The sequence below is a fragment of the Phaseolus vulgaris genome, chromosome 9 (assembly GCF_000499845.2).
Source record: "Phaseolus vulgaris cultivar G19833 chromosome 9, P. vulgaris v2.0, whole genome shotgun sequence".
Taxonomy (NCBI): domain Eukaryota; kingdom Viridiplantae; phylum Streptophyta; class Magnoliopsida; order Fabales; family Fabaceae; genus Phaseolus; species Phaseolus vulgaris.
Window position 1 is genome coordinate 219,889 of NC_023751.2, and position 25,871 is coordinate 245,759.

The 25,871-nt window shown below is 34.2% G+C and overlaps 2 protein-coding genes and 1 long non-coding RNA gene across 4 annotated transcripts; 2 read left to right on the forward strand and 1 right to left on the reverse strand.

Annotated features, from left to right (window-relative positions):
- Positions 1–5,679: 5,679 nt before the first annotated feature.
- Positions 5,680–16,039, reverse strand: LOC137820327 (uncharacterized). The gene is made up of 2 exons (XR_011082606.1): positions 15,695–16,039; positions 5,680–7,254 (listed from the first exon to the last, which is right to left on the reverse strand). It is a non-coding gene; the product is annotated as an uncharacterized lncRNA (long non-coding RNA).
- Positions 16,040–17,404: 1,365 nt separating this feature from the next.
- On the forward strand, positions 17,405–21,106 carry LOC137822022 (probable alkaline/neutral invertase B). The gene is made up of 5 exons (XM_068626902.1): positions 17,405–17,775; positions 18,650–19,110; positions 19,416–19,847; positions 19,948–20,506; positions 20,640–21,106. Exons 2-5 carry the CDS (start codon positions 18,691–18,693, stop codon positions 20,933–20,935), a joined length of 1,707 nt encoding a protein of 568 aa, XP_068483003.1. The 5' UTR covers positions 17,405–17,775; positions 18,650–18,690; the 3' UTR covers positions 20,936–21,106.
- Positions 21,107–23,058: 1,952 nt separating this feature from the next.
- On the forward strand, positions 23,059–25,343 carry LOC137820490 (uncharacterized). Of its 2 annotated transcripts, none has more exons than XM_068624608.1 (6): positions 23,059–23,548; positions 23,888–24,087; positions 24,199–24,339; positions 24,421–24,501; positions 24,893–25,017; positions 25,105–25,343. In XM_068624608.1, exons 1-6 carry the CDS (start codon positions 23,326–23,328, stop codon positions 25,151–25,153), a joined length of 819 nt encoding a protein of 272 aa, XP_068480709.1. In that variant the 5' UTR covers positions 23,059–23,325; the 3' UTR covers positions 25,154–25,343. The 2 variants fall into 2 exon arrangements, with proteins under 2 accessions (XP_068480709.1, XP_068480708.1); XM_068624607.1 differs by having other exon boundaries at positions 23,082–23,542; positions 23,882–24,087.
- The last annotated feature ends 528 nt before the right edge of the window (positions 25,344–25,871 follow it).

Consider the following 25,871-nt stretch of genomic DNA (forward strand, 5'->3'; position numbering starts at 1 on the left):
AGTCATAGACTAGTAAGACTATCTTTTGAGTTTGTTTAATAACATGTATACTCTATAAATTTCACCAACCAAAACAGTCTTAACATCAAGAAAACAGAAAAACCACAAATAAATTCCCTCTTACACCTACTGAAAATATTATAGCTACTTTGTTTTGTCAATTTACTTTGAACAACTTTGGTCAACACAACTATGGAAATGCTTGCATGTATGTTTGCATCTTGAAAATGAGTGTTGAAGTAGATAATTCGTTAATTCAGACCTGCAATCCTTTTTAATCAATAGATACCTTGCCAACCTAGCTATCTATCTATATACTTTTACCACCACAAACTTGTATATGTTGGTTGGACGTCATCAATTAAACTCAAAGAATATATGCCAAACCCAACCTTATATGAGAAACATCGAATTTGTGAGATTTGTGCTTGTGATTGAGAGAGTCTTGGTTTGTACATGCGCTTGTTGTTGTGGTGAGACAAAAACAAAAAAGAGGAGAAAATGTTCTTCCCGAAGAGAAGGGGTCCAGAATGGAAATTGGGTGGGAGCATGGCCAATGGTTCTGCACTTTCAGGCCATTTGCTCACCATATTTTGCATTGTCATTGGCTTGTTGTCCTTCTCCCGTTACAAAGACTACATGGCTCAGCTCCATACCACTGCCATCAACTTTCAGTTATTCCTCTTCTTGTTACCTCTCCTCCTCATATTCTTCATCATTTCATATTCTGCTACTGGCTCAAGCCTCAGCTTTAACGCATTCACACCATGACACCACCTGGGGTTGCTTCATACCAACTTGTCTCAGAGAAACTTTCATTCTTTATGTAATTACTAAATCATAAATACACAACTTCACATTTATTTTATATCTTATACTCTACAATTTCTTGCAACATGTATATCATAGAAACAGTTTTAGCCGTTGGGATTAAAGGTTACTCCTTAAAACGCAATTTAAACAAATAAAATATTAAAAAGATGGTTTGTCGTTTTAGTTTTATTGTTTGCATTCTCCAATGCCCTAAGTTGACTGGCGATAGGGAATTAACTTCTAAAATAGTTCAAAAACTCAGATGCGAAGCTATCTTGCACAATACTTGTCTGAGGAATGTAGAGACAAAGTTTTCGTACCTGTCGGTTACTACTCTCAAATAGAGAAGAATATAATAACTATTCTCAAGAAACTGATGGTGCCGAATTACTTTATTTTAAAAACTAAACAGACAAATGAACAACAATTGCCTTTCTTTAGCATCTTTTCAGCAGAAATACTGGAAAAGTTTTGACCACCAACCGTAAGTATTTTACAAAGTAGACTTTAAGTCTAACTCAATCCCATAAAACCGGTTCATGAGTTTGAGGTTTGCACCCACTTATTTTCAACACACTCCTTCACGTTGAGAGTGTGACACTAACTCGTGCGTGGAATAACATATTATGGGTGGTCCGATAACGACCCGATAGCGGGTGGCCTGATAAGTCCAACAAACACTCACTAGGAAGTGAATTTTAAGCCCAACTCAAGCCCATAAAATCAGCTCATGAGCTGAGGTTTGCACTCACTTATATACAATGAAATGTTCTTATCTCTAGTCGACGTAGGATCTCCAACAAATATCTCAAAAAAACACAGGCATGAAACGTTCTTTAGATTGTAAAAATATAGTTATTTGTTTTATAAATCTTTTAAAAATAATATATATAAAAAAAAATGTTTTTTTTCTGTGCTAGTTTGCCACCACCCTAATCTATTCATCTATTTGTGTATACAATACTCACCAGATTGCATCAAATTCGCTACGTTCTTTCTATGTAAATAAGTAATAAAATCAAACAAAGGGTGCGAAAATAAACTACAGAGAAACAAAGAAACTCTGAAGAAGACAAAACAAAATCAAAGAAACCAGGCATCAAGAAAAGTGGACTGATAGTGCAGAAGCACGAGAACTAGCAGGATGAAAGCAGCAACACCCCAAGGGGAGGTACCCTCTGATGGGATATGGTGCGTTGTCCTTCTTCTCTCCCATGGCGAGGAGTTGAAAAAGAACCATTCTGAAGTATCCACAGACGATAAGCAGCGAACTATGAGTATTAGCACGAGTGGTGTGGCTAACAACATCCACCCCAGTTGTTCTTCAGCAGCTTCAAGCACTTCTTCATAGGAGAAATACCATGAAATGGCGAGGAATAGGAGGATGAGTGATAAGATTAGCAGAACAGGGTATGGAACGGGATTGAGAGTGAAACCGTCCAAAACAGAGGAGTCTCTGCTTCTACCGTATCCCATTATAATAGAGAAGTCAGAATTGTGCTGTGGAATTGAGTTTGTGTTCTGTTTTATTTATAGATTTAAGATGATGGTTTGCGAAACAAAGTATGTAACCCTTTAAAATGAGAGAGTCAAATATGAGAGTTAGTGACACTAGGTAAAAGCGTAGTGTGTACTGTAGAACAAAGAATACTTTTAACAAGTGTTCTATTTTGACACTCATCATAAAAGAAAGTCTATCTAACGATTCAAATTAATAATATTTTAATAATATTTATTTTATTGTTTTAATTTAAAATTCTAATATATATTATTATATTATTAAAACTGATTTAAGGTGTGTTATTTTCTTGAAAAAGGGTTTCTTTTTACACTTAACTTCCCACTTTACAACACTTTTAATAATAAAATATTATAATTTTCTTAATAAAAATTAAAATAAACAAAATTTAAAAAATAAAATAATAATATATTTAATTTTTAATTGAATTTAAACTATTATTGTTTTATTTTATTTTTTAGAGTTCTCAAAATATTTGTTTTTTGTTTTTAAATTAGAATGCTTATATGGCAATTTTTTTTATCATATTACATTCGAAAGAAAAATATTTATAATTTTTTATTGAAATGAAATAATTTTAAAATTTATTTCAATATTACAAAAATTAAAAAAAAAACAACTTTGTAGTAAAATAAAATAGTTTTAAAATTCATTTCAATTGTCAAATTAAGATTTTCCTTTAAATTAATTGGTTTTTGAAGTGGTAGTTTGCATACTTTATCTATTAATTACCACATAGGAGGGTTGTCCGGGTCCCACAAGTGAAATTAAGACAGTTGTACCTGTGAAAACTACCTATTAAAGGAAAACAAGTTATCTACGTAATAAATTCTAATTGGACTAATTCTTTTACTTCTTTAAATGTGATTAATTTTATTATACAAGTGGTTAAAAAAAGTTAACATGATTATATATAAATGTTTATATGCAGTTAGTTTTTATTTGGTTTATTCTTTAGTATTCAAAACATAGGTGTTAGTGTATTTGTATTTAAGTATTTTTATTATGATATTTTATTTTATTGGCTAAAATTTTCCATATATATTAATTTCAATTTTAAATTTTTAAAGTATAATTATTTTTATTTTAAAATTAAATCTTAAAATCATGTATTAATATAAGAGGGGTCTCACTCACTATAATTGTACTGGCACTTTGTCAAAATCTAACATTTATTATTATTTTTATATTATTACATTTATTGTAACTAAAAAAAATATAAACATATTTTGTTTTAGAATTTCAGAACATCACATGAAGAAAGAACTTTTGTATCAACGTTATTTATGTTTAATGTAACTTTTCCCAAACATACTCTTGATATAATATAGCTAATTTGAGTGTACAAAATAGTTAACTACCTGGCTGTTTAAATCAACTTCTTTATGTAAAATTTAGGATAGAAAAAATAAAAGAAATTAAAAATTAATTTATTCTATAAGTTAAAAAAAACTTGTAAATATATTAAAAATAAAGTTATAAGAAAATATTATTGTATACATAAATTAATTTAAATGTATGAGAAATTAATTTCATTTTTATAAGTTATTGTTGTCATATATAATTAAATTTTCTTGACAAATGTCTACATAATTATTTTTTTCATAAAATAATTAATAATAAATGAATGTGATTATAAAAAATTATTGATGTAGTTAATATCATCACGAGATTATTAAATTATTTAATGATAATTACTTTTATTTCACTACGAATTAATGATTTACGAGATTATTGAAATATATTTATAATGTTTACCTGTGTTTGGAAAGTGGTTAATAATGTTTTCTGAAATGATGTCTAAAAAAGTTTCTTTGATTGATTACATATTTTTACTTTGGTTTATATAAAAATTGAAGAAAACCAATTTCTTAAAGTTATTTTACTTATAAGTATCTACTTAGTTTAGTGTATTAGATTTGCGTAGTGAATATTAGTTAATCCTGAAGTTACTGAATAATGAATGTGAGGTAGCAATTATATTTGAAATATATGAAATTAATATACATGTGTTGTTGAAATGAGATTAGAGTTTATATTTGAGTAACTATATTAAGTTTTAGATTATCAATATTACATAGGAATGATATGCTAAGTTAGTATGTGATTTAATATCAAATATAAAAACTCTTTTTTTTGAAATAAAAAGAATATATTTTAACTAATGATTTAAGTGACATAAATTAATGCATCACATCAAAGTTGAGAAAAAGTTATTATATCACTGTTAAATATTGATTATATAATTATTACTACAATAAATTTATCATGACTTGTGTTGAGATTAGTGTCTAGACAAAAAAAATACTTAGAATTGACAAGATATTATTTGGTTGTATAATTGTTTATCAAATATATTTAAAATTGATGTAGAACAAATATACTTAAAATTGATTAGATATTAGAATTTTATGAACTATATTTAATACAAATATTTTTGAAAGACATCTTACTTCATATCTTATATCCAACAATACTTTCAGAGAATCAATTTTTTTAGTTTAATTTATTTAAATCATAAATTTTAATCACAATTATTAATAGTTTACCTTTCTTATTTCTCAATGTATAGATTTATGCTATTTGCTAATTATACTTGATGCATTAGTATGATAATATAGGCTCAACAGATAGTTATAGACAAATTTAGACTTTATTTTATGATATCCATTTATTTTATATTTGTCTTTGTATTTTTTTTTCTGAAATATTTTGGTTATTTATAAAACCTTAACCTTATTGTGACTAAGAGAACGTAAAGAAAAAAAAAAGATGTTAATTATTAGTAAAGTGAACGTTGTACATAGTGACAAAAGTACAAGCTTATTAATTTCAAGGGTGATGATAGTTAACATCATCTACAGTGCCAAACATTCACTTCACATAAAAAAAAATAATATTTTAATTATGTTTAATTTATTTTTTAATTTAAAATGTTATTATATTATTATAATAGAATATCAAGTCTAAGTTTTTTAATTTTGAGTTTCAAACTATCTAACAAAACATGAACACGAAGATACGTAAAATTTTTAAAATGTAGAAAATGGAGACACGAATTTATATATTATATAATTATGAATTATATAAATCGATAATAAAGATTTATGTGCACAAGTATCTTTTAGATTATTTTTTGAATTGAACACTAAGTATCATACACGAGTGTGTCGGTGTCTGATACTCACATAGTATCTGAACTACTAATAAAATCTTTTCCTAATTCCTATTGCATCCCAGGAAGTAGCGTTTGAATCAAACTAATGCCAATTACTGTACGGTGGTTGCACAAAAGATGCGTAATGACCAATACAAAAGAAAATAATTGAGGTGCGGTGGGGACAAAATTAGGTAACAAGCATTTCAACTCATAAAGCCATTCTTCTCCACTCCTCTTCTCTTTTTTCTTCCTCTTTTAAACAATTTGAATAATCTCAACAAATTACTTATAATCAAACTTTTTCTAACACTGCAACAGCCCATAGCGTTGATCCTGGGTTCTTCCAAGACAATAAAAGCAAGCACCAAAGTTCAACCTTATACAGAAAAAAAGTAATATAAAACTTAAAGTATATCATAATGACCATCGACCTACAACAATACAAGGAAAAAGATATTGCTCTCGTCTGCATTAATTATATTTAAATCATTAACACAGAACCGTGACCCTCCCTTTTAGTTCTGGTAACAGACAATGAAATTGGCACATATAATTTATACGATCATATCATAGTATTCCAATCCAAACACAATTATTCAACCTAGTGGGCTAGGATATGGGATAATCATATAGCACTGAACACAATATACCAATCATGGATCCAGCAGCAGGTGTTGGACTGACACTACCAGTAACAGTAACAGACATGCTTACACCGATAGCACGTTGGCTTGGCATAAACCCTCCTTGGAGTTCCAATCAGTGACAGCAAAAGCAGGATGAATAGTACCAGTATTGGCGTGACCAAAGCTGACCAATTCGTCTTCTTTTCTTCAACTACTACCACTTGTTCACGCGTGAAGAGCCAGGGTATGCACAGGAGCATCAAGGCCACGGCCAACATCACAATAACATCTGATGTATGAGTACTATAAGTCTTTCGTTTATAGCAGTAGTAACCCATCCTCAGAAATCTGGAAGGGATTTTAGAGATTCTTAAGTGAATCAAGCATATAATTAATGGCAAGGAAAAGCCTTGCCCCTATAGATTTTTATAGAACAATCACTCATCACATCCAAGACTAATATCCACCTCACAACTTTCGATAGTTGGATAATTGTTGCTCTCACAACTTTTTCTAGTAAGCCATCACATTCAGCAATAATGGTTAAAACAGGCACCATGATGTGGGGTCAACTTCATGGCTTGTGTGCCATGTGTTTAAGATTGTGATATGAACTAACTTTTGAAAATTGAACTTCTTTTCTATTTTTTTTATCAGCAAAAAGTTAAAATAATTAATTGTAGCATTTGAAGATGCTCGAACCCTGTAACAGAAGAGCTGTGCTCATGATCCAAGTACTAGCCAAAAGAAGTTTTATTACCTTCTGCATTTCTATTAAATAAAATCTAATATGCTAAGCAAAAGTAAAGTAGCTGCACCGGGCTTCTATGAATAAAATCAGCATAGATTTCCCCAATTAATATGGACTGAGTCTTACTCCCAACCATACCCACACTCACAGAGTCCTAATTAGATAGCTTCAGCACATAACTATAGGTTAAAAAATACAAATGTTCCGAAAAAATTGTTTTGGTGCCAAGAATGCTGTGGTGAATTCCCCAGCTTAAGTTCAAAGTGCTGACTTCCTGGTTCATGTATAGACCCTCAGCTATTCCATTGAGGAATTGTTGATACTCTTTTAATTTAACCTCCTTTCCGGCTTACACAGTAAAAAGAAGCTTCACTTAAGAGTGTACCTGTTTCAATGACATTATAATTGAAAACTGTCCCTCTAGAATAGTACATTAGTGCAGTACCACCTTGCATAGGCAAAACAGTATAACATTTATTCATAGCAAGAGCTTTAAGAAGAAAAACTACTAAGGTAATCTAATCAACAAGCTGAGAACAGCTAAGTACCAGAAAATGTTATAGGGGCCCCAATGGTTAATGCTCTGCAGCTGATTACCTTTTAGTTACCTCAAAGTTTTCAAACCATTTTATTATGAAAAGGAATTCAATTTTGAATTTGGCTTTAAACCGCACTATAAACTATTTTTGTTGCACGTCACTGTAATGTGATCCTTGTTATCATCCTCTTTGTGAGGTAGATATTGGGAATGAAATTTTCTGCAATAGTTTTTACTTATAAACCCAAACCCCTTTTTTATTAGCAAAAGAATGAATAAATATTAAGTATTTTAAATATTCTACAACTTGAAAAGTTATAAATGCTGCGTAACCCTGAAAAACACTTAGAAACATCAGTAAAAGTCAGCTATCCAAAAAACCCCTACATCTATCTATGGTTATATCATGACACCTCACCAACATCTTCCCTACACAACTAAAAGACCAAAAGGAGTAATAATGATAAACATGGCCACACTTGATGGAGGAGGGCCAAGCACACCTACCCAAACAAGCCAAGGAGAGCGTCTAGACCAAGACCAAGATCAAGGTGAGCGTCTAGGACGTGAAGGTGAGCGTCTAGGACGTGAAGGTGAGCGTCTAGGACGTGAAGGAGGGAGGCTACCTTTGGAGCTAGACCGTCTAGGTCCCCTTACAAGATCAATGGCCAAACATATTCAAACACAAGCAAATGAGGCCACGGATGGAAGAGAAAAGGCTTTGTATATGTTTGCATAAAGGCCCATTGGGGGTACTTAGTAGATAGGATAGTGTAGGAAGCATTTTAGATGGAAACCTTCTAGAAACTAGGGTTGTGTATGACCGGCCATTGCACCCTAGAATTTAGATTTAATTTTGGTTTTCTTTTCCTTGTAATGTAGCTTATCATTTACGTCCCAAACTAGCCTATAAATAGGAAGGCTAACTCATTGTATTTTTCAAGTTTAATTGAGTATTGTTATGCTGCCAATTTTGTGCACTAGCTTTACTTCTCCTAGAAATCTAGGCTATAAACTTCAATCCTTCACCTTTCTCCCTTGAGCTGGCCAAACCTCTCAAACCCATACTCATCATGCACCTTCAAAGCCAACACAACTCCTAGGAGGGCTTTGTTTCACTCACCCATTGCTTCCGCATCTTTTCTACTACTTTGATTCAAGAAGAACACATGAAATGCCATCATTTGGTATCATGAGCTTTTGGTTCTTCAAGATGAGTAGCTTGGTCTTTTAATTTCAGTTCTTCTTTATTTCATCTTTGTCATTTCAATTCCTTACTTGTCTTGCTGTTTTTATATTTTAAATTGTTCTTGGTGTGCTTATGGAAGATCCAACCAAAGCACAATTGTTCAATTGATCTTGAACAAATTCTGTGCAGCTTGTGATAGGATTCCTTACATCATTGTGTGGCTGTTTTTCTTTTAGGAAATTGAGTCCTTATTGCTTTCTTATAATTGCTTCATTTTATGCTTTGAGTCTTTATTTTTTTCTGAATCTATAAATGTTGTGTCAAGTCATGTGAATCCATAATTGTCATCAATTCTTAGTAGTCCTATTTTTGGCTTGATTGTTTCTTGTTTTTGGGTCTCTTTATATTGCTTAAATCTGCTGTTATTTTGATCCTTTGGTGCTTTTTATTTTTAGTTTGAGTTCATAATTGTGTCTTAGTTCTTACACAATTTCCATTCTTACATTTCCATTGTGTTAATTTTGGTTATCTTGCTGTTTTCTTCCAGTTTTCCAGATTTCCCCTGTATCATCTCTCTGTTTTGGGCTGTTTTGTTTACCAAAATTTTTCCACCCATAGGAAAATTCTGAATTTCTGTAAAATGCAAGTTTAAGGTGTTATAGAAAAGACAAAAAAAGAATGAGGTCAAAAGAAGCAACAGAAAAAAAATGATAAATCTTACAAAATCAGAGTGCAAATCTTGAGCGCTCCAGCTGGCCTAACTACACACCAAATTTGCAAAAATTATTAAAAAAATATGGTGCATGCGTTTTAGGTGATTCCAAAGCCAAAATTTAGATAAGATCCTGAATTTTCTTGCATCCAAATTTCAGAAACAAATTTTACAATTACAGCTCAGCATAAATCGGGGAACAAACACGTTTTCTGGCCCACAACATTTTCCAGTGGTGCTGTTTTTTTTATTTGGTCATCTAATCTAGTGTTTTTCTTTAGGAATTCCTTTTGTGTGCCAACTTTTATTGAGTACCTTTAATTGTTTGCTTTAATTTCTTGGATCTCTTTCTAAGTTGTCATATTATAAATCCTTTTGGTGGTACTGTTTTCTTTCAATTAAATTTGTTTCTTGCTTTTGTTTCTTGACCTCTCATTTTGGGTGCTGGAATTTAATTCTCTCTTGGTGCTTATGTGCATGGAAATTGACTTGGCTTAAGGTTAAACCCTTGTGAATAGGTGTTGGAAATTGGAGAATTAAAGCCAACTTTCTAAGGAGGAGTCAAGCTAAGGCCGAAACAAGCTTCTTGAAACAAACACTACAAACACCTAGAAGATCAACAATCAAGACAACAAAGAAAGTGCACTAACCAAAACGAGGAACAACAAAGGGGGTTTTCTTATCTCCTTTACAACTTGGTTTATTGTTAATTACCTCTTTTAAATTACGTTTTAGACGGTGAGTGTGTCTTCAAGGGCTCAAAGTGTCCAAGAAGCCTCACCTAGGGCCGAATAGCATAGTAATTTTGCTTAGTAATTTGTTGCTTGTTTGAACTTGTATTTCTTTTGTTTTGGTAGAAACGTTTTGCATGTTTAGTATTGTTTAATTTTGTGCTATACCGACTAGTTTTGCTGCATATCTAGCTTACATAGTTTTCTTGCTTTTTGATTTCTCAACTTCTTGTGTTCTAAGTGTTCTACTAAGAGAAAATTTTGTGTGAAGTCATTGGAGGAAAGTTTTTGGCAAGGAAAAGGCTTGGTACTTAAGTAGTCCATTGTGACTCACCTCCCTTACCTGGAAAACTCCCTTCTCTAACTTTCCTAAACTTTCTCCAAGTAAAACACCTATATACACAAAGTTTTAGCCATGTCTTCTTCTCCTCACTCTCCAAAGTCTATAGAAAGTGAAGTAAAATCTTTGAAAACTCTTTTAAAAGAAGTATCCCAAGCGGTACAATTAATCTCTTTTAGGCAATTGGAGAATGAGAACAAAATCAATGAGTTGACTAAAGCTCAAGAAGAGAAGTCACAAAAATCACAAAAATAAAAAAAAACTCATGCATCCCATTCTCAAAGTATTGAGTCTCTAGGGGAGGGAAACCGTAGAATCAATGATTATTACCAACCACCCCCTAGAAGAACTAGGCAAAGGGAACAAGAGGTGCCAAGGGAAACAAGAGTAGACCTACCTCATTTTCATGGAAAAGAAAATGTAGAAGTATATCTAGATTGGGAGATGAAGGTAGAGCAACTTTTTGCTTGCCATAGGGTAAGTGAGGAACGAAAAGTACCCTTAGCCACCCTTAGTTTCCAAGGGAATGCCATGTATTGGTGGACCTCTCTCGAACGAGATAGACGTCTTCATAGGGAACCTTCCATTACATATTGGAATGACCTTAGGGGAGCCCTAAGACGTCGACATATACCCTCTTACTACCATAGGGAGTTGATGGACAAGCTCCAAAGACTCCAACAAAGAAATATGAGCGTAGAGGAGTATAGACAAAAGATGGAGCTCTATATGATGAGAGCCTCTATTAGAGAGGAAGAGGAAACCACCATAGCTAGGTTCCTTAGTGGCCTATCACTTGAGATAAGAGATAGAGTAGAGCTCTTACCTTATCAAGACTTGAATGATTTGGTTCAACTTTGCATTAAAGTTGAACAACAAAACTTGCGCAAAACCTCAAGTCAAAAGGTGAGCCCCTATTCTAGCTTTTATCCCAAGAAAGAGTTTAGAAGGGAGGGTAGTACATCCAAGGAAAAACCAAAAGAGCCTACCAAGCCCTTCACCAAAGAAACCTCAACCCCACCCATCCGAGCTAGAGATGTCAAGTGTTTTAAGTGCTATGGTAGGGGGCATGTGCAAGCACAATGTCCAAACCAAAGGACTTTGTTTTTAAAAGGTGTAGACGAGTACACTAGTGGCGAGGATGAGCCTAGTGAGAAAGAGGAAGGGGGAGAGGATGAGAGGGTAGCTCCACTAGAGGGCGAATTGCTTATGATTAGGAGAACCCTCAACAATCACCCTAGCACATCCATGGAAACACAAAGGGAGAACATCTTTCACACAAGATGCAATGTTTTAGAAAATATATATTCTCTCATTGTGGATAGTGGATCTAGTTGTAATTGTTGTAGTGCTAGGATGGTTGAAAAGCTTAAGCTACAAGTAGTTCCTCACCCAAAACCTTACAAACTTCAATGGCTTAATGAAAATGGGGAACTACATGTAGACAAGCAAGTGGAAATCAAGTTTTCCATAGGGAACTACAAAGACAAAGTTTTATGTGATGTAGTGCCTATGGAAGCTTGCCATATCTTATTAGGGAGGCCATGGCAATTTGATAAGAAAACCTTGCATGATGGTCTCACTAACGAGATTTCCTTCACCCATAAATATAAGAAGTTTGTACTTAGTCCTTTACCACATTCTCAAGTGGTGAAAGACCAAATACAAATGAAACAAAAGAGGGATGAGGAAAACAAAAAAAAAAAAGAGCTAGAAAAAGAGAAAATCCTTAGGGATAGAAAGGCGTGGGAGAAGAGTGTTCCTTCCCACAAGGTTGGTCAACAAGAAAAACCTCTTGAAAATGTTTTTGAAAACTTGCTTCTTGTTGAACAACCAAGCCTTATCTTGTGTAAAGGAGCACTTACATGCACTGCCACGAGTAGTGAACTCATGGTTTTACCTCCTCAAGTGCAAAACCTTTTGAGTGAATTTGAAGATCTATTCTCCCAAGAAGGACCCATTGGGCTTCCTCCTCTTAGGGGGATAGAACATCAAATTGACTTTATACCGGGGGCAAGCCTACCAAATAGGCCTGCTTATAGAACCAACCCCGAGGAAACAAAGGAGATAGAATCACAAGTTCAAGACTTGTTGGAGAAGGGTTGGGTTCAAAAGAGCCTAAGCCCTTGTGCTGTACCTGTCTTGTTGGTGCCAAAAAAAGATGGAAAATGGCGTATGTGTTGTGATTGTAGAGCAATCAACAACATCACCATCAAGTATAGGCATCCAATCCCGAGGCTTGATGATATGCTTGATGAATTGCATGGGTCAACTCTATTCTCCAAGATTGACCTTAAAAGTGGATATCACCAAATTCGAATCAAGGAGGGTGATGAATGGAAAACCGCTTTTAAGACCAAATTTGGATTATACGAGTGGTTGGTGATGCCCTTTGGGCTTACTAATGCTCCAAGCACATTCATGAGGCTTATGAATCACACCTTGAGAGATTGTATAGGTAAATATGTAGTAGTTTACTTTGATGATATCTTAGTCTATAGTAAAAGCCTAGAAGACCATCTAAGTCACCTTAGGGAAGTTCTTCTAGTTCTTAGGAAAAATAGTCTTTTTGCCAATAGGGATAAGTGTACCTTTTGTGTAGATAGTGTAGTCTTCTTAGGTTTTATAGTAAACAAAAAGGGGGTGCATGTAGATCCCGAGAAAATCAAAGCCATCCGCGAGTGGCCAACTCCACAAAATGTAAGTGATGTAAGAAGTTTTCATGGGTTAGCTAGCTTCTATAGAAGGTTTGTACCTAATTTTTCTAGTCTAGCTTCTCCTTTGAATGAACTTGTGAAAAAAGATGTCGCATTTTGTTGGAATGAAAAGCATGAGCAAGCCTTTCAAAGGCTCAAAGCTCAACTCACCAATGCACCCATTCTATCTCTTCCAAATTTTTCCAAAACTTTTGAGATAGAGTGTGATGCATCGGGGGTAGGCATAGGTGCGGTTTTGTTGCAAGGTGGACACCCCATTGCTTATTTTAGTGAAAAACTCCATGGTGCCACCCTCAACTACCCCACCTATGACAAAGAGCTCTATGCTCTTGTGCGAGCCCTAAAGACTTGGGAACACTACCTTGTGTCCAAAGAATTTGTTATCCATAGTGATCACGAGTCTTTAAAATATTTAAAGGGCCAACACAAGCTCAACAAGAGACATGCTAAATGGATGGAATTTCTTGAACAATTTCCTTATGTAATCAAATACAAGAAAGGGAGCATCAATATAGTGGCCGATGCTCTTTCAAGACGGCACACACTCTTTTCAAAACTAGGTGCCCAAATTCTTGGATTTGACCACATAAGAGAGCTTTACCAAGAAGACCAAGAACTCTCATCCATCTATGCTCAATGTCTACATAGAGCACAAGGAGGTTACTATGTGTCCGAGGGATATCTTTTTAAAGAAGGAAAACTTTGCATTCCCCAAGGAACACATAGAAAACTCCTTGTCAAAGAATCACATGAAGGGGGACTCATGGGCCATTTTGGAGTCGATAAGACTCTAGATCTTTTAAAAGCAAAATTTTGTTGGCCACACATGAGGAAAGATGTCCAACGACATTGTTCTAGATGTATCTCATGTTTAAAAGCAAAGTCTAGAACAATGCCGCATGGACTCTACACCCCTTTGCCGATTGCAAATGCTCCTTGGGAAGACATTAGCATGGATTTCATTTTAGGACTTCCTAGGACTGCAAGAGGCCATGACTCTATTTTTGTGGTAGTGGACCGTTTTAGCAAAATGTCCCACTTTATTCCATGCCACAAAGTAGATGATGCTCAAAATATTTCTAAACTCTTCTTTAGAGAAGTGGTGAGACTCCATGGTCTTCCTAGAAGTATAGTGTCCGATAGAGATCCCAAGTTTATAAGCCACTTTTGGAAAACTCTTTGGGGTAAACTTGGAACAAGACTACAATTTTCAACTTCTTGTCATCCTCAAACGGATGGTCAAACCGAAGTAGTCAATAGATCTCTTGGAACTATGCTTAGGGCTATCATGAAGGGAAGCCACAAATCTTGGGATGAGTACCTTCCCCACATTGAATTTGCTTACAATAGAGTAGTTCACAAAACTACTAACGCTTCTCCTTTTGAGGTCGTATATGGTTTTAATCCTCTCACGCCTATGGATTTAATACCCCTTCCTAATCCACAAGATTTTGTGCATAAGGAAGGAGTAATCAAAGCTGATTTTGTCAAGAAAATGCATGAGAAGATTAAAATCCAAATACAACAACAAAATGAGAAGTACACAAAATACAACAACAAAGGGAAGAGAGAAATAATTTTTGAGGAAGGAGACTTAGTTTGGCTTCATCTTCGAAAAGATAGATTTCCAAATCAAAGGAAGTCCAAACTAAGTCCCCGAGGTGATGGACCTTTCCAAGTTCTCAAGCGAGTCAACAACAATGCATATAAGTTGGACCTACCTCTTGAATATGGAGTACATGACACTTTTAATGTAATTGATCTTTCTCCATTTGTAGGTTCCAATGACGATGACGAGCTGGATTTGAGGACAAATCCTTTCCAAGGGGGAGGGGAATGATGGCATTTCATGTGTTCTTCTTGAATCAAAGTAGTAGAAAAGATGCGGAAGCAATGGGTGAGTGAAACAAAGCCCTCCTAGGAGTTGTGTTGGCTTTGAAGGTGCATGATGAGTATGGGTTTGAGAGGTTTGGCCAGCTCAAGGGAGAAAGGTGAAGGATTGAAGTTTATAGCCTAGATTTCTAGGAGAAGTAAAGCTAGTGCACAAAATTGGCAGCATAACAATACTCAATTAAACTTGAAAAATACAATGAGTTAGCCTTCCTATTTATAGGCTAGTTTGGGACGTAAATGATAAGCTACATTACAAGGAAAAGAAAACCAAAATTAAATCTAAATTCTAGGGTGCAATGGCCGGTCATACACAACCCTAGTTTCTAGAAGGTTTCCATCTAAAATGCTTCCTACACTATCCTATCTACTCAGTACCCCCAATGGGCCTTTATGCAAACATATACAAAGCCTTTTCTCTTCCATCCGTGGCCTCATTTGCTTGTGTTTGAATATGTTTGGCCATTGATCTTGTAAGGGGACCTAGACGGTCTAGCTCCAAAGGTAGCCTCCCTCCTTCACGTCCTAGACGCTCACCTTCACGTCCTAGACGCTCACCTTCACGTCCTAGACGCTCACCTTGATCTTGGTCTTGGTCTAGACGCTCTCCTTGGCTTGTTTGGGTAGGTGTGCTTGGCCCTCCTCCATCAACACTTGTAGTCGAGCATACATGAAATTGTAGAGACTTTAAGAGGAGTGGTAACCTACATAGATTCGTGCATGTCTGGGTTTATACCAGCAGCAGTCCATAAGTAAAAGTACCCTTAGTTGTCCAAAAAGCATTGTGACTACAAACTTCAGCCAAGTAGTGTCCCTTCCCCTTTGAAGATAGAGATATCAGCAGCAAAAAATGACCAACATTGCTCAGAAGAATGTGCTTTTCAGATGGAAGCTTTGAGGATCTGGGCATGCAAAGCCTAAGAAAAAAACAGATTTGTACAGGCTTCCTGCGAAGCTTCTCAGTACCCCTGCATAACCACCACTAAACATAGATCTTTACCAACCATCATTACAGAGCAGGTAACATAAACATAGACAAAATGGTTGCATTATAGAAACGCTGGACGAAAGCAAAACATACAAAGGTATTGGATTTTATAACCGAGACAACTGTCTAATAATAGCTTGGATTTCTCTCCAAGCTACCTAAAAGTTCTCAGGCAAAAAGTTCTCAGGTCCAAGCTCCCTAAAATTGTAAAGTGTTCATTAATATAATTAAATTCTTTTTAAGCCTATAGTATAATTAAATAAAATATTTACTATTTCTACGAATAAAATAGTCATATATAATTAATTTTTATTTTTAATGTATTTGTACGGTTGGGAAAGTTGAGTAGCTGACCGCCTTCAGGCCATTTAACCCAAATAGAATCTTTAAAATTTTATTTAATTATAATTAAGTCAATTTATCAGTAAAGCGTGATTAAGCACAATTGGATCCTCTTTTGAACTTACGAGCGGACCTATGATAGTAGGGTCTTATCTAAAATGTAATGTATAAATATCATAGACAATCAGACGCTTAATAATTTTTCACTCAACTCTAACATGCATATTCTATTCAGACTAACTTAATCGTCGGAGTACCTTTGCATGCTCTTTCACAATCATTTGGTAATACAAAGATTTGACTGAACATAACACTTAAAGAACAAGAGAAATCCATAAAACAAAAAAAGTCATTCTAGGAAAGAACACGGCCTTTTAAGAACAATATTATGATTATTTTTTATATTACGTTTAAACTAGTAATTATTTTTATATTATCTTTTAAATTAATCTTAAGAAACTTTATTTGTGCGTGTGTGTATATATATAAATTATTTGTACCTTACTCAATTTTCATGTGCACAATAAGAGTATAAATATTAGTTTTCAATTATATTTTACGTACTCAACTTGATTATTTTATCCAATGTAAATCTTTTTAGTCAGAACTCTAATATTTTTTTTTATTATTTTAAGAAAGAAAAATTGTTATTTAATATTTTTTTCACGAATCTTGTCAATAAAAAGCCTTATTGAATTATTTTAATTTTTCTAAATTGTTTAAAATTATTAAATAACTTTTTTGTGCAAATAATAATTGTATTGAAAATTTCTTCTTAATAACAGTTATTATCATCTAAGAGTATCAAATAAAACTACTTCGAACATTTTTTTCAAAATATTATTTTTTATTGAAAACCATTGAATTAGACTAGATTTATTAAACTATAATATTTCCTAAGGAATAAGATCCAAAAAAAAATTATATAAGGTATTTAAAAAATGACTAATAAATATTACTAGGACTGATACTGTAGATCGTTTTGTGAAGAAACATGTGTGGCTACTACTTTGTGTGAATAAAATATAGTGAAAAAGAGATATAAATATAATAAATAATATAATGAGATGAGAAAAATAAAAAGAGATACTGAGGTATGATGAATCCAATAAAATGAAAAATAAGTTGAAGGTTGAATGAGACTTTGTGGCTGAGTGAGAGAGATGGTAAGAGAAAATGAAGAAGTTTCAGATCCGACGTAGCACCACAATATCAGCCCCTCCGTGGAAACCCAAATGCCTCATCATGCATTGTTTCATTTCATAGATAGATGCACAAACACACCCATTCACTCCTCGTTTCCTTCACAAATCACAATCACAGACACACAGGGAAAGAAAGAAAGCAAGAAAGGACCTTTTTGTTTCACGTGCTTCAACTTCTTCTCTTCTTTCTCTACAACTTTACACTGTAAACCCAGAGAAAAAAAAAACAAATAATATCTCCAAACTTGTGGGAGGTTAGTTTATTATCTCTTCTTTAATTCTTTGCAATTTTAAATAATCATCTGATTTCACCCATTTAGCCAGTATCATCCTTCTTTGCAATGCATCCTACACATTTTTTAGCTTGCATGAATGAATCTATTTTGGGATGAACATGATGCATAAACGAAAATCTTGAAAGCATTCTGATCCTTAATTGGTTTGATGGCAACGTGGTAGTTTTTTTTTTCTGATCACGTTCTACAACCGTGGAGATTTTACAATGCTGTTTCTTATGCTTAACCATATTTTGTTACCAAAATATATGTATTTCTTGACTTTCATCACCAGTTACCTCCTTTCTTTTAAATGTTTTTCCTTCTTTTTTTGTGGTTCGCTTGTCTTGTTTGCTCATTGTGGTTTTCTTTTTCCGATTGTCAAATCGTATATGAGACTTTCACTTAGCATCTGGGAGAATTTTGACCTGCTATAGTTAATTAAGAAGTGACCCTTTCTAGAATTAATCGAAAAACAACAGGGAGAAATAATTTGTGCCTCTGATAGAGCGCTCTGGAATTGGAAAGTTTGGAATATACAATTAGAGGTTAAAACCACTTGATATTTTTGTATTTTTTTTTTGGTAACGACAAACTGCTTGAATTGATTAGTGTGATGGTATTTTCAAAGTTAATCACCTGTTGATTGGTGTTTATAATCTTCATGTAGTATCATTTTTGGGAATCTGTATGTCTGAACTCAAATCATTTTGAATTTCGGATTAAATGAATGGTGCACAAGTTTGGAATTATATGCCTTTGGCTTATGAATTGTGAGAAACAAGAAATTTAGCAGTTCGAGGGGGTGGTTTACTTTTATGTGAATTTTATGTCAACATACTTTATTGAGCAGAATTTTGAGCAAGACTATTGCAAGTGCTAAGATTTTGGAAGATGTCTTCCTTTCCGATAGAACGGTCTCAGAAAGGAAGTGTAAAGAGTCCAGAGGCACGAGCTAGCGTGGCCGAAAAGGAGGAATTTAATTTCTCAAAAGCATTAGATAGGCCAAGGGCACTGAATATAGACAGACAGAGATCATGTGATGATAGATCATTGACTGATCTATCCGTAGGCTTTTCTCCACGTCATTTGGTCTCAAAAGCTGATATCACATCTCGCCTGGTAGAACATCTTGAGCATTTACATTCCCCTCTGTCAAAGTCTGGCATTAATACTCCAAGATCAGGGACATGGGATTCATTAACATCAGAAGCTTGGGAAGCTCTGAGGCGTTCCTTGGTATATTTCCGTGGCCAGCCAGTTGGTACAATTGCTGCTTTGGATTCTTCCGAAGAGAATCTTAATTATGATCAGGTAGACCTTGTCATATCCTTGAGATTTCTGTTTCTTCTATGTTGTCTTCTTTTTCTATGTTCCTGGGGGATGGTGGAGAATAGGCACAATTTCATCACGTACTTTAATTTTGGTTACACTTGTAGGCCATGTTTTCTTTTTATACTACAGCTCAATCTTTTAGTCTTTTTCGTCATTTTAGTTTTTACTTCCTTTTCATGCTGATCAGCCAGTGGCTTTGATCATTATAGATTTATCTTTCCTTCTCTCCCCATTTTAATGTTTAAGTTTGTTCTAATCTAAGGTATTACCGTATTTGTGCCTAGGTGTTTGTAAGAGACTTTGTCCCAAGTGCTTTGGCTTTTCTGATGCATGGAGAACCGGACATTGTCAAAAATTTTATTCTAAAGACCCTTCGCCTTCAATCGTGGGAGAAAAAGATTGACAGATTCCAGTTAGCAGAAGGGGTGATGCCTGCTAGTTTTAAAGTATTCCATGATCCCGTCAGAAACCACGAAACCCTTATAGCAGATTTTGGTGAAAGTGCAATAGGCAGGGTTGCTCCTGTTGATTCTGGATTTTGGTGGATCATACTACTTCGTGCATACACAAAGTCTACGGGAGACACTTCACTGGCTGAACAACCTGAATGTCAAAAGGGTATGCGCTTGATCCTGAGTCTATGTCTGTCAGAGGGGTTTGACACGTTTCCAACTTTACTATGTGCTGATGGATGCTGCATGATTGATCGCAGAATGGTGAGTTTTCTGATGTTCATGATACCTTCATTTTTGCCTTGTCTGCTGTCTTCGAAACTAAACATTTATCCATTTTTATAAAATCTGTATATGATTTCAGGGTGTTTATGGGTATCCAATAGAAATTCAAGCATTGTTCTTCATGGCTCTAAGATGTGCCTTGCAATTGCTTAAGCAAGATGATGAAGGGAAAGAGTTCATGGAGAAAATTGTGAAAAGGCTGCATGCCTTAAGCTATCATATGAAGAGCCACTTTTGGTTGGATTTGAAGCAACTCAATGATGTATACCGCTTCAAAACAGAAGAGTACTCACATACTGCAGTGAACAAGTTCAATGTTATTCCGGAATCTTTGCCAGATTGGGTGTTTGATTTCATGCCACAATACGGTGGATACTTTGTTGGGAATGTGAGCCCAGCTAGGATGGATTTCCGGTGGTTTTGCCTCGGCAACTGCGTTGCAATTTTGTCGTGCATGGCAACTCCTGAGCAGTCAACTGCAATAATGGATCTCATAGAATCACGCTGGGAGGAATTGATTGGAGAGATGCCTGTCAAAGTTTGTTATCCAGCTCTAGAAAACCATGAATGGACGATCATAACAGGGTGTGACCCAAAAAATACTAGATGGAGTTACCATAACGGGGGATCCTGGCCAGGTATTCTCATTCTTTTATATGCTACCACTCTCCTCATTAAGAGAATCAATGATAATACTCTCACAAGTTTGTTTTAACATTAGATTAAGTCAGATATAAAACCAAACACGCTCATTTATTGTGGTGGTTATAGTTCTGGTGTGGCTTCTGACTGCTGCCGCGATAAAGACTGGGAGACCCCAAATTGCAAGACGTGCCCTTCAAATAGCTGAGAGTAAATTGCTGAAGGACAACTGGCCCGAGTATTACGATGGAACGTTGGGGAGATACGTTGGAAAGCAGGCCCGTAAGTTCCAGACTTGGTCCATTGCTGGCTACTTGGCCGCTAGGATGATGCTTGATGATCCATCCCATGTTGGTCTTGTTGCTCTCGAAGAAGACAGACAACTCAAGCCTTTACTCAAGAGATCAAACTCATGGACTTTCTGACTCACTTTTCTTCTTTTTTCCTTCTTCACTTTTTAACCTAAGCAATGATAAAACACAACTCATGGAAATCACAGGACCAGCTCATCATTTTTTATGCTTTCTATGTTGCATTTCTTGTCTTCTCCTGTTGCTTCTGTCCAAAGCTTAACGCCAATTTCTTTCATGCACAAAGGTTACAATTATACTTTCTCATACCAGATCCCAGTCATACGTTTCTATTTCTGATCTAGAGTATAGCAAATTTACTTTCTCAAATAAGATTAAAATTTTATCTTTTACTACAATTTACGTATTGTTATCAAGATTTTTTTATTAAACTTTATAAAGATGTTAGTGATTCAGTTGAGTTTAATTTAATTGAATTTTCAATTCAAACTATTTAAATTTACCTTTCTTGATAACCTAACCCAACCATAATTGAGACTGGATTATTCAGTTGAGTAGTTAACGAATATTTTCACTTCATTAACTTCAAAAAATCAAAATCAATATTTTTAATGTTTCTTAGACGATAGCAGTACAATTTTTTTTTAAAATACTAAAAAGCTAAAACTAGTAATCATAAATTTTAGATCACAATGCATGACGGGTCATGTGAGGCGCACTCACTATTTTAGCTCGTTGATCTGTTTTGGCATGTCCTGCATAAGTCGCAGTCCGCGCAGGTCAACTATGGAACGGGTTGGCCTACTGGTCCGTGTAAATAAAAAATAATTATTTAATTTTTTTTGTAAAAAAATTTATACCTTTAGTATTAAGAGTGACAATGAATTTAGTTTTAAGTAAAATTTTAAATTTTAAATTTATTAATAAAAAAATAATATAAAGAAGAGATTTCAATAGGATAGTTAAAAAATTAGTCATCTTTATTAAAATGTTTTGTAGCAAAACTTTGATAAGATACTCTTATACATTTACATACATGTATAGAAAAAATAAATGCAAAGCAAAACTTTAATTATTTTTAATGAAGCCTCCTAACCATCCTCATAATTGAATTTATAATTTTATGTTAATTAAATGAATTGAAACACGGATAAAATTTTAATTTTTTCAAATAGGAATAATTTTTTTATAATGAATAAAATTTTAATTTAAAAAAAAAATCTTATACAAGCTAGCCCGCAAATCTACGAGTTACTTCTTTTACGAACAGACTAGTGAAATGAACTCACACTCCTACCGCAAAGCGACCAACCCAACTCGAAACGAACCTATATGAGGGATGGGTCAACCGCATTTCACTCCTAATAAATTTGTATTATAGTAACTAGATAAGATTTTAAGAAAATAAAGTAATGCAATCGCTAGTGGGAACATGTTGCTTGTTGTTATATTTTATTATATACTCATAATATTCCTAAAACAACGTCTATATAATATACAATTATCTTTTGTTCGACAAAATTAGTAGATAATTAATGTTTTATTACACATTTATTATGTAATTGAATTGAGCTATATTTAATTAATTTGACGTGAAATTGTTACCCAATTCAATCATAACTCACTACATTAAAAAAAAAAAAACTCAACCAACATGACTAAATCCAACGCCCAAAAATACATTTTTAAGGCACATAAGTAATCCTTTCCAAAATTCTAACAACTCAACAATAGTCATAAATTTGTTTTGCTACTCTGATAAAAAAATAAAATAAAAATTAGGCTGTCTATGAATCCAGTAATTTAATAGTTATGGAAAATAAAACTGAGAAGAGTGAAGTACTAAATTGTCCCCCAATAAAAATCAATTTAAACTAAATTGTAATTTAAATTTTAAATTAAATAAAATATGACTAACTTAATTCTATTTTATTTTCGGATTTGATTATGAATTTTTAATAAAATTCAAACACTGTAACAGGAAACTATTTTTTTTTTCAATCAGAAAAAAGAAACTTTATAAATCGAAAACATACAAATTTATATAACGTGTGATATTATATATGCGTATTATATTTTAGGAAAATATTATTAAACAAAAGATGATACTTAAAAAATTTATCATCATGGTCTTATTTTCAGTTTTGTATATTAAGGAAACCTGTGGTAGTACTCATCAAGAACGTAGTACGAACGTTGAATTAAAAATGTAATATTCTAAAATAATTAAGATAAATAATAGTAACAGTGTTATATTTGTGACCGTGAGAAGTGCGTAAAACGGGTTTTGTCCCTGGCAGTTTGGGTGGGGAATTGCAGCGACTCAAAGTCGACGTTGACGTTGAAATTGATTGAGTTGTGCCCTAATTCAGAATTTGGGGAAAGAAACGCATGCAACCATTTCAATTAGGAAGAAACGCAATTCAAATCAAATAATAAACAATTGAACAAATTAATTGAATCGGAGGAAATAGAAAGCGAAAGCGAAAGAGAAAGAAGGGATCATGAGGGGTGGGAAAAAATCGATCCACGCAATCATCACATGGATGCGGCGGCAACCACCAAAGGCGAAGGCTTTTATCGCCGTCGTGTCCAGCATGGCGGCTCTCGTCCTTCTCCGCATCATCGTTCACGACCACGACAATCTTTTCGTCGCCGCCGAGGCTGTTCATTCTATTGGAATCTCTGTTCTCATCTACAAGCTCATCAAAGAAAAAACTTGTGCCGGTCACTTATCCCTTCTTTCAACTTTCTTTAATTTCCTTTCTTTTTCTGTTAAGGATTAGTCCCCTAATCTTTCAAGCTAAAATTATTAAATCCCAATTTCTTTACATTTTTATTTAATATGTCTGCCAATTTCCTTATCAAAATTTGGAATTGCTCTGCGCTACGCATTAATATTTAACTTAATGTGGCATACCTATGGCATCAAGTTATTGTTTGGTTCAGAACGTTCCCATTGGATCATTAATGGCATTGTTTGGTTGATTTTATTTGCTTGTGTTGTTGCATGAAAAGAAGAAATGCCATTTTGTTTGATTTTGGTATATTCCTTGTGAGGTGCAGGATTATCACTCAAATCCCAGGAATTGACAGCTCTGTTTTTAGCTGTTAGGCTGTACTGCAGTTTTGTCATGGAATATGATATACACACCCTGCTTGATTTGGCTACTTTTGCAACAACATTGTGGGTTATATACATGATTCGTTTTAAATTGAGATCCAGTTACATGCAGGAGAAAGACAATTTTGCTATATACTATGTGGTAATCTCCCCCACTACCCCTTTCACTTCAAAATTATATGCTTCTTCTATATTGTTTTGTTAGGTTCTAAACTTGTGCATTTACCTGTTCTATTTTTGAAACTGAATGCAGGCGGTACCCTGTGCTGTGTTAGCCTTGTTTATTCATCCATCAACTTCACATCATTTATTGAACAGGATTTTCTGGGCATTCTGTGTATATCTTGAAGCTGTCTCGGTACTGCCCCAGCTGCGAGTCATGCAGAACACCAAAGTATGTAATAATATGCATCATACATGTTATTACGTTATATAATTATACTATTTCCTTCTTCATTTCATTTTCTGCTTTCAGATTGTTGAGCCATTCACGGCACATTATGTATTTGCCCTGGGTGTGGCAAGATTCTTGAGCTGTGCTCATTGGGTTCTTCAGGTATGATAATTAGTTCATCCAAACTTGTGAATGCATTAGTCAGCTCTATGAGCCATTTTCAAATTCAATTGTCACTTGTTTGCTGCTGGCTTGTCCCGGTGGTGTCTGTTATCAGTGAGATGGACATTTTCTGGATTGGCTACCTGGTTGATCGCGTAGTGAAATGTGAATATAATAATAATTTGTAATTTTAAGTTTGGTTTCATTTCCAATGACATAATAACCAGCTTTCTTCTAAAAGTATTAAGTATGACAGGACCATGTATTTTGTCTGTATTTGTATGTTCTATAATTAAATCCAATTTCTTGGCCTTGTCAGCACTACTTTAGTGGCAGCTTATTGGATTTGCAAATTGCTGGTCTCTTACCAAGTTACCATTTCTTGTAACAGGTGTTGGATAGTCGTGGACATTTGTTGGTTGCCTTGGGATATGGTTTATGGCCATCAATGGTGCTTATTTCAGAAATTGTCCAGACCTTTATCTTAGCAGATTTCTGTTACTATTATGTCCAAAGGTTGGTTGAGTGCATCATATAGTGGTCTCTTTCCTTTTTTACCTTTTCAAAGTGATTCTCTTCCTTATGATATATAATCTTTTGCAGTGTTTTCGGGGGACAGCTTGTTCTCCGTCTACCTTCTGGAGTGGTGTGATTCACGATTCACTTCATTGCATACTTGCATTTACGTGAACTTAATCAAGCAATATTTGTAGTTTGGAAGAATCTGGTTCATTGTAAAGTTAGAGATTAAAGGAAAAATAGATATTTATGCTGAAGGGACATTATTTGTAGTTGGAAATGCTATAATACACATAATGTGTCTATTTGCTCAGCTCTTCAAATTCAGTTGTTGACAGAACATTTCTGCGTTAAGCTTTGTTAACTGCTTGAGTTGAGACAATGAGGGTGGGTGGGGATGTAACACTCCATAATTTACATATAACTATTACAATAAAAGTTCTACCAGTTTCTATACAAACTTGGAGTTTTTCAAAACATTCCTAATACATTATTAGGATTTATAGAAATACAAATATTTACATATCCACAGCTCAAAATAAAACTCTGTAACCTCTAAGGCTCTCCTGCACCTGTATGGTCATCTGCTCATGTACATAGTACAGTCATCGCAGTTCAAACACACCAAGAAAAGCAAGGGTAAGCTACTGAAAATAGAATTTTATAATATACACACTTAAATCCAAAGAGAAAACCAAGTTACATGATCAATTTCTCAAATTACACAATCTTCTTCAATTCCCAACATTAAAACAATCACATAGATCTCACATGGATCTACACATCCAGAATATTCAACAAACAACGTCTTCCGGAAGACCCGTATTAAGTAAGTCCTACCAGAGACTAAC

What these genes read in the sequence shown, in the direction of transcription:
- LOC137822022 (XM_068626902.1), top strand. Translation starts at nt 18,691, where the DNA reads ATGTCTTCCTTTCCGATAGAACGGTCTCAGAAAGGAAGTGTAAAGAGT. An exon ending in AGAATCTTAATTATGATCAG is followed by an intron (nt 19,111 to 19,415) that starts GTAGACCTTGTC and finishes ATTTGTGCCTAG; the next exon opens with GTGTTTGTAAGAGACTTTGT. An exon ending in GCATGATTGATCGCAGAATG is followed by an intron (nt 19,848 to 19,947) that starts GTGAGTTTTCTG and finishes ATATGATTTCAG; the next exon opens with GGTGTTTATGGGTATCCAAT.
- LOC137820490 (XM_068624608.1), top strand. Translation starts at nt 23,326, where the DNA reads ATGAGGGGTGGGAAAAAATCGATCCACGCAATCATCACATGGATGCGG. An exon ending in ATTTTGCTATATACTATGTG is followed by an intron (nt 24,088 to 24,198) that starts GTAATCTCCCCC and finishes AACTGAATGCAG; the next exon opens with GCGGTACCCTGTGCTGTGTT. An exon ending in GTGCTCATTGGGTTCTTCAG is followed by an intron (nt 24,502 to 24,892) that starts GTATGATAATTA and finishes TTCTTGTAACAG; the next exon opens with GTGTTGGATAGTCGTGGACA.